Source organism: Barbatula barbatula (genome assembly GCF_947034865.1).
Source record: "Barbatula barbatula genome assembly, chromosome: 16".
Lineage (NCBI taxonomy): Eukaryota > Metazoa > Chordata > Actinopteri > Cypriniformes > Nemacheilidae > Barbatula > Barbatula barbatula.
The window spans coordinates 9215935-9224664 of NC_136779.1; the positions used below are offsets into that span (position 1 = coordinate 9215935).

General features: G+C 38.1%; 1 protein-coding gene across 1 annotated transcript; it reads right to left on the reverse strand.

Annotated features, from left to right (window-relative positions):
- Nucleotides 1–665: 665 nt before the first annotated feature.
- On the reverse strand, nucleotides 666–4566 carry calm2b (calmodulin 2b, (phosphorylase kinase, delta)). The gene is made up of 6 exons (XM_079477137.1): nucleotides 4445–4566; nucleotides 3302–3332; nucleotides 1978–2121; nucleotides 1698–1804; nucleotides 1445–1580; nucleotides 666–1357 (listed from the first exon to the last, which is right to left on the reverse strand). Exons 1-6 carry the CDS (start codon nucleotides 4445–4447, stop codon nucleotides 1329–1331), a joined length of 450 nt encoding a protein of 149 aa, XP_079333263.1. The 5' UTR covers nucleotides 4448–4566; the 3' UTR covers nucleotides 666–1328.
- Nucleotides 4567–8730: the final 4164 nt, after the last annotated feature.

The window sequence follows — 8730 nt, forward strand, 5'->3', positions numbered from 1 at the left end:
CCCATTTGTTTGCATTGTGAATGAGCTTTTGCTCATTCCTCCAACTCGCAGTTACCTACACTTGATTACTTCAAAGGCTCCAGCACCATTTATGCACAGTCTGCTAACAATGAAACACTGTGTTTGTATTTCAGCCCTGCAGCGAAATAATCTGTTATATAACCAACTTGGGGAATCCTGGCAATATTTCAACAACCCCTTTTAAGGAGGTGGTATAAGGAGACTGCGGTGAGTGTCCTGCTTGTGAGGTGGAACAGATTTGACCTGCTGTAGGTCTCATCAGAGCTGTTACTCTAGACAGGGCTGTACCAGGAATGGAGCCTTTTGTATAAAATGATTTTTTATACAACAAGAAATCAAACGAATTGAAAAATGCCCAATTAAACTGAGAGTTCACCCAAAAATGCAAATTCTGTCGTCATTGACTCACCCTCTGGTCATTTTAAACCTATGACTGACTTTCCTCTGCAGAACATGTAAGATGTTTGAAAAGTTTGTAACTGAACAGTATTGGACCCCTTTTATTGTATGGACACAAAACCAAAGCTTCGGAGCCAGTTAACAAAATTCTTCAAAATATCTTCTTTTGTGTTCGGCGGAAGAAAGTCATACAGGTTTGAAATGACAAGAGGTCGAGTAAATGATGACAGAATTATTATTTTTTTATATATCTTTATAATAGTTACACAGATACAAACTCATTTAAAAGGCAGGGAAAGCAGCTTTTTGGGTAAATTGTAAATTTTATTGGAAAACAAATATACAACTTGGAATGGATTCTGAGGCATGGCTGTGCCATAAGCAGTTAAAAAAGAAAAGTAGTGACCAATTAAAAATCTTAACAAAAAAAATACAAAAGATTAGAGTGTATAAGTACCTGGCGATAAACCCGTTAGTATTTAATTCAATGGTGTTGCAATAGTGCAATGCTGAAGACTTTTCCCATTTCTATTCACACTCAGCCCATTGTCCACGCAGAGTTGCTCCTCCACATAAAACAAAAAGAGAGGAAAGAAATCATGCCGAAATTGATGAATGACGCCACGCTCAGTCAGCTGGACCCTTGATGTTGTCGCTTTTCAGGTAGGTAGACAGAAAAACAGAGGGGGGAAAGGGGGCCTATATCACCTGGTCCCATAACTGCTGCTTCCAACAGATTGTTTACAATGAATGGAAGTTGGGGAAGGCATGAGCACTCAAATCTTATAGTATACATGCAGATCCTTTGGACAGCAGGAGAGGATGGGAAAATTAAAATGAAACATTTGACAGAAATTACAAACGGAAAAAGGCAGATAATTTTATACAGGAAAATCTGTACAAGGCCTTCACTTCGCTGTCATCATCTGTACAAATTCTGTAAAAAAAGAGAAAAGGGGGACATTTTAGAATCATTGTTAGGTGATGTTAGCATTGCACAGACTTAATGAATTGAGCAGCTCACCTTCATAATTGACCTGACCATCTCCATCAATGTCTGCTTCTCTAATCATTTCATCCACCTCCTCGTCTGTTAGCTTCTCTCCCAAGTTCGTCATAACATGGCGCAGCTCAGCAGCACTAATATATCCATTCCCATCCTGACCAAAACCAGCCAAAATTTATTAAATCTCAGAATGTCCCCAGCAAAGTGGCAGGTTAACTCATTTGAAATAATAATACACAGTTCTTTACTGTAAACAGCACAGAAATCTTACCTTATCAAAGACACGGAAAGCTTCTCTGATCTCCTCCTCACTGTCAGTGTCTTTCATTTTCCTTGCCATCATCGTCAGAAACTCAGGGAAGTCTATTGTTCCATTACCTGATTAAGGGGCAATAGAGATCAGGCAAAGTACACAGATAAGGGAGAGATAGAGTGATTGAGCTGTGACAAAAGCATTCCAGGAGAATGGTTTTACGTCATGCACAAACTGGACTTTTTTCCTAAAGTTAACGCATGCTGATGGCTAATGTAGCAGCAAAATGTGTCCTCACCATCTGCATCCACCTCATTGATCATATCCTGCAGCTCTGCCTCTGTCGGGTTCTGGCCAAGGGAGCGCATGACTGTGCCCAGCTCTTTGGTTGTGATGGTACCATCACCATCTTTGTCAAATAGCGAGAAAGCCTCTTTGAACTCTGGAAAGAGAGGAGACAAATCGGTGGATGAATTAGTTCATTGTGGTTACATGTATTTGGGTAAAACCTACTCATCAAAAATGACTCCTATTGCTCCCGGTGTACTAATGGGAAATGGCTAACTCTGTTGTGATGTCAAGCTTTTGGTATCAAGATGCCACATGACTCAGAACACAGTTTATATTTAAAAAAGCTATCCAAATGTATATCTTCATATGACTTTAACTGCGGCTTGGTAATGAACAAAAATGCCTTCAAGCACACATAAAAAAAACCTAGAACCATCGCAATTCAGATAAATTGTATGTATCTATGCTTAAGTATTTAAGCAGTACTGCTTAAAAGCACATTAAATCAAATCTGGTGATTAACAGTTACACATCAGTCACGTGCCTATGGCAAAGCGCCAGCTTTTACTGTGTGTGTGTGTGTGTGTGTGTAGGCTCAAAGTGCCTTCTAGATAAAATGACAAAAGGTTCCTTTTATAAGAAGGTACAGCGAGAATTAGGCAATGCTATCAATTCTACACAATGTAACATACCACTGTTTAATTCTGATAATTGATCCTCGCAGGTCAAGTAAGGCCGAACCCTTAGTGACAAGTGTTTTATGCATTACCCACTGGTCAAAATACTAAAGGACAATTGAAGCTGTGACATCCAAGCTCCCCTCTGTGCCAACAATGCCCATTCAACAGAGCTGTGACATCATCCAGATGAATGGATTGATTTCAGATGAACCAATTCAATATTACTTCTATATGCCATTAGATATGCACAACCAGCTTTGCTCTTAAACTTAACAGAAAAGCATGATCATGTGTACAGAATATTATTTAAATATGATCAAACTAAAGCTTTTAAGTTAATGCATTGCGGTATTGGTCATACAGCCTGGCCTGTCCAACAAAGTGAAACACTAGTAGTTATTTGAGCCTCGAGGCAAGCCACTTATTTTAGTGTAGATTCAAAGAGCTGATATCATCGTCAAGTTGGCACAACCCATCTATGCACATAGGCTGCTTACAAGCACAGGCAGATTTGACTAGGAGCCCACCTTAAAAGGCAACACATGAAACGATACCCCACCAAGATATGACAAGCAGGCAGTACAGACAGGCTATTGTATAATGCCATGTGCCAATCTCTGAGGGTGTGGGTGTGTGTAAAACAAATCTTACCAGCAATTTGCTCCTCTGTTAGTTGATCGGCCTGAAAATGAAAAGACATCATAAGCAATTACATTACTTAACCATGCCTCTAAATAGCAACTGAATATACTCACATAGAATACAAAGCATACAGTTCTCGTGTTTTCTTGTACACCGAGACCAATGACTGGCAACTCTTTTGAGATCGCGCCAAACAAAGACCTCAGATTTCCTCCCTCTCCACATGTTACGAGACGAGCTCGAGAGAATTAAGTCCTTCCATAACGACGACAGACACTCCTAACAACAGCACCTCATCGACCCAGCTTACATATTCACAGTATTTAGAAAAACGATCCTTTATTGATACCATGGACAGTCTTCTCAGATATTAATCATAGCTAACAATAATAAACCTGGCTGTTTTAACCCTGCGCTATAATGATCGAGAAAAGATAAACCCCAGGAAGACAATACTGCATGTGACGTAGAGTTTCCGGAATAAACACATCCCTTCACTGCATTTGAAAGCATAGAGACTTTAAAATGAATAGACACGCGAGATAAAAACAGTTGTGGTGGTTAACATCAATATTCTTTTTGAGCGCGTCGATTAAAGAAAATCTGAATAAATAAATCCACTACGACTTTATGCAAATACACAAAACCCGAAACAAACCAATAACGTTTTATGGTTTAACCGGATACTTTTCTTAACGAAGCCTGTTACGGTAACGGACAGCTCACACGTGATGTTAAACTGTTGCCCAGAAAACGTAACTAACTTTAAACTAACTAGGATACTTGGTCGCAAAACAGGCTGCAAGAAGAATGAAACCATTTCTGATTGCAGAACTCCAAACTAAATAGCGTTTCGTAATAAGCCCATGGTTTAAATACAGTCAAGTAGATTATCAAATAAAGGCAACAAATCCCCAAAGCAACAGGATCCATGTAAGTGATGCGATGCTGCGGATACATTTCCTCATTCACGCCATTCGCTGTGGTGGTAAATTTGGCGGCACATTACAGCAACAACTACAGAAGAGTCTGAATGCATTTCCTGCTCGCATTACTCCTATTCAAATATACGTTTACTTCGGACCTTGATTCACTAGCGCAGGCCCATCGTTAATTACAAACCTATTAAAAAATATATTAGCGTGGACTCACCATTTTCTTCCGTTTCTCAGTCGGTCTCCCTCAGTCTCCGTGAGAGAATCACAAATGGTTGTATGTCTGATTATTGGTATAGACCCGCCTTAACGGTCGTAGATAAACGCCTCCCATCTTCCAGTATCCATCCGCCAACCGCACTGCATTGTGCCTGTAGGTGCGTCAGAAATACAGCAATATTGGCCCATCAGATCAAACTGATTTTTATCAAAAGATAACGCTTCGCAATCTCTGACAAATAAGTTATATTTTATTATTCAAACGGCGTATCTAAACTAAAAAATACAGGCGGACTATCTGACGTCGGAGGTGTGCGAGTTAAGAGTTTCTGCTGTGCGGCACACTCTGATTGGTTAGTTTGTACCTGCAATGCGTCACTCCCGGGTCACACACTGTAGAGTTTGGCCGGTCATAAATGCCGTGCAACTGATCAGAAATAGGGAATCACCTGAGCTTTTGCTACCTTTAGGGGCAAGATCATTGTGTTAAAGTCCAGTGTTATTTCCTTTTGTGATTATTGCCTTTTTTGCAGACCTTTTAAAACAAATTTAGGAAATTACATCAATTTGATGGATCTCTCTTAATATATTCATGCATCTTCTGTAAATGTAGGCCTATAGACCAATGGCATCTGTGCAATTGAAATGCACTTATCAAGTAATTATATTCAAAATAACAAAATTAGGAAGAGCAAATCAATAAGTGACTTTTACAGTGACTTCGGGTGTATTTACAACCCACTGAAAACCGTGATGAAGAAAAGTTGAAACGATAAATCTTACACAAAACTTCAGTTACAAAGCCTCTAGTAGTAATGCAGCCAACCAGACACTGGCTTGTTTAACCAAGGCCTACTGGAGCTCCTGCCCAGCTTCTCGATGCTTGACTGCGTTCAGCTCCCCCTCGCTGGCCACCTGTCTCTGGCGATGTCCCAGGTTTGTTGGATATTGAAGGGCTGATAAGAAGACAGACTGTCGCTGAGGGGGGTTGGGGATTTTTCATATCACAGAAGCAGCAGGAGCAACTGAGATTATCATCCGAGTCAGTAAACGGTCCCCAATCCACATTGTGGATGCAATAAATATATCCTTTCTCGCCCTAATTGGTGTTGCGTCATAAGGTTGAACATTTAACTTTAATGTTTTCCATGCATCACTGATGACTGCATAAAGCTTCCTTTTAAGAAAACAGTTCTGTCTGAGTACTGCATTAACTTGGGTGGTTCCTGCATACTTGCCCTCCCGAGCTTGTAAAACCATGGGGAAAGAGTGAATCATGCTTTGGTTATGCCCACAACACATGCAACATGTGTGCTTACTCCTTTCAAGTTACCTAAGAGTTTCCTCGCTGTCTGGAGGCCAAAAGAGTTTCACGAAACACAGAAATGCCTTTAAGGTTTAATCCACCTTCCCAGGCCAACACAACAGACAAACTTTTGATTTCATTTTATGCGAATTGTCAAATATGTATATTTTGCTTGTGATGCAAAGAGAGCATTTTTGTGTGTCTGTGTGAATATCACTTATTGAACTGAAGGTATTATTTCTGTTGTTTTAGTGGAGACACCCTGGTTTAATTTGTAGAGAAATCATTATTAGCTACAGATGTTATTACAGTACAGACATAAATAAGGCTTAACATTATCCTTTAACAATCACATGGATCTAAATTCTTATATTCTGGATTTAGTAAAATGAGTACTAGAAAACAAGATTTACTAGTCTTGCTTTTTATTACGCCACAAGCGTTAGTAATAAGATGCCAGTGTCTGTGAATGGGTAATTGGGGACATAAAAAGCCATGTGAGACACAGATCGTTGACAATCGCTGGTATAAAGAGCCTCTGACCACTCAGGTGTTTACTCTAAGAGAGTAGCATGAAACCGTAGACCTTTTCATTTTTAATTCACATCCAGGCTTTGTACTGCGCACCGGTTGACATTGCAACACCGGGTTCTAATTTCCCAACATAAACCTGTGTGCGGTTGCGTGCATGTGCATGTCTGCAAATGTCTGTTCATATTGACAAAGCAGTATAAAAACGTGTTTGATTGTCCTTTGCTTTCCAGATCGTTTTCCTTTGTTTCTTTTTCCTTTTTTAAATGACAGGCAAGTTATTGTTGAAAACTGAAGGTCGCAGCTAGTGATGTTAAGCAAACAAAATGCAAATGCATACGTGGCGCTCTGGACTTGTAACCAAACTGACATTGGCTCTCTCCTTCAGGAATAGGAGGAGGATGCCTAGGGTCTTGTCAGGTGGATCTGGCATTATAAGTCAAATGCTAATATCATTGATTTTGTTTACAGAAGTCTCAATGGCATTCAAAGTGGCTTGACTTGTAACAGACAAGCTCTGGATCTTTTAATCCGATTTAGAAAAAAAAGGATTTGCTTTATATAATCCGCCAGTTTTGTTGGATTTCTCAATGGAATAATAAATCAATCAATGTTAAAGGAACATGAGTATTTTTCAGGCTTTTTATTATACTTTGAGTGATGCAAGCTTAATTATGGATGCTTTTTTGGTGCTTTGAGAGGTTTGGCTGATTTGAGTCTCTTCATAATTTAAATCAATATATGTACTCTAATGCAATCTTTTCAGGGGCACAAATTTCAATCCACACTGTTTCACATATTTATCAAGCGAGGGATTTGACAAATTGCCTAAATGCATATACATTAAATCATTGATATAAAATACAATGAATTTTATCCAAAAATATTAGTGCAGAATCATCATTAGGTTTGATTAAGTTGCACTGATTTCTATCCGCAAAGAGCATACAGTATATTGACACATAATTTTTTTATTACCTTTACCAGAAATGCAGGTATGAATTGCAGTAAAAATAAACCATAAGCAATAGCTTTTATTGCAGCAAATAAAATGCACAAAGGCTTAAAGTACAAACTAATAAAGCAGGGAGCCCTAAAACTTTTCATGGTGAAGTTTTATAGTGATGGGAAGGTGGTGATGAAGATGGTAAATACATACAACTAAAAAAAACATACATATATATATATATATATATATATATATATATATATACACAGCCGCAATGTATTGTGGCATTCCACTCCAGTGTCTGTTGACTTTCAACAAAGTGGATTTCAACAAGACAAGACACATAAAAACTCTGATAAAAATCCAGGTTATCGCATACTTTTTTTTACTTTTCCTTAATACATGTACAAATATTACTGTTGTATTGCTTAAAATTCTATATTAACTTTTTTTAACTTTAAGTTTATTAGCAGCATTTGAGCTCTGTAAAATACAGAGCATCTTTTCTGTGATTTTCAGCAAAAAAAAGCAAATAGAAACTATATTTTTAATTGAAAATTGGGAGAAACATTGTTAGTAGTTTACAGAATGAAACAAAATGATCCTTTTACGTGAACACATAGCCTAAATAGTCAATTGAATAACTAAAAATCATTTTTAAATGGTCTCTTATTTTTTTTTGTGTGTGTGTCTGTGATGTTGTAAAATTAAATCTGTAATTCAAGTACAACTGGGGCCTTAGTTTCGCATGCAGTACAGCATTAATATTTAACCACGTATTTAGTGAGATACTTGACATCACAGAACCCTCCCGATAATTAACACACAATAGAAAAGAAACAGCAATACAGTAAAGACAAACTGTATGTTTAGCCTGTTGTCACTCATTATTAGAGACTGTATGTGTACTTGTTTATTAACATTATAGCAAGAAATATGAAAATGTTTATGATATATAGACCATTATCTTTAACCATAAACTTAGTTAACAGATAACAATGGTATGGTCAATTGTGCCATTGTGCTGACAATCCCAATATGACCAACAATCAACAACATATGACCCAATGAAGTTACAACTGATAGCCTAATATATTTTTGGGCCGGTCTCAAATGTTTCAAATCTCAATCTTTGTTTTTTGCTATGTATGATCATAAGGCATTATTGTCACCATTATTGCTGCTTAAAAAGTGTATTTACGCCCATTATTTACTTTTATTCTAATGTTTAATTAAGATAATAGTATGCTGCATATAAAAAATTACTTTAAAATGTCCAAACTGCTTCTGTTCAATATTGATAATTTAAACCCCTGCAGAAGATTCTAGTCCTGCCCCGTCACAGCGGTAAAAGTCAGACCATTGCATCTGGCTGTGGTCCAGAGCGCTGCAGCAGGCTACCACCCCCATTAAAGCAGGCCATCCCACTACGAAAGGCCACTGCAGAGAACAAACACACCCAAACTCTGCCCATCTGCAATTTATCAGTCAACAATAC

Coding starts and splice junctions, on each gene's coding strand:
- calm2b (XM_079477137.1), bottom strand. Junction 1,805..1,977: donor CAATGAGGTGGATGCAGATG/GTGAGGACACAT, acceptor CCCCTTAATCAG/GTAATGGAACAATAGACTTC. Junction 1,358..1,444: donor TGGTCAGGTCAATTATGAAG/GTGAGCTGCTCA, acceptor CTTTTTTTACAG/AATTTGTACAGATGATGACA.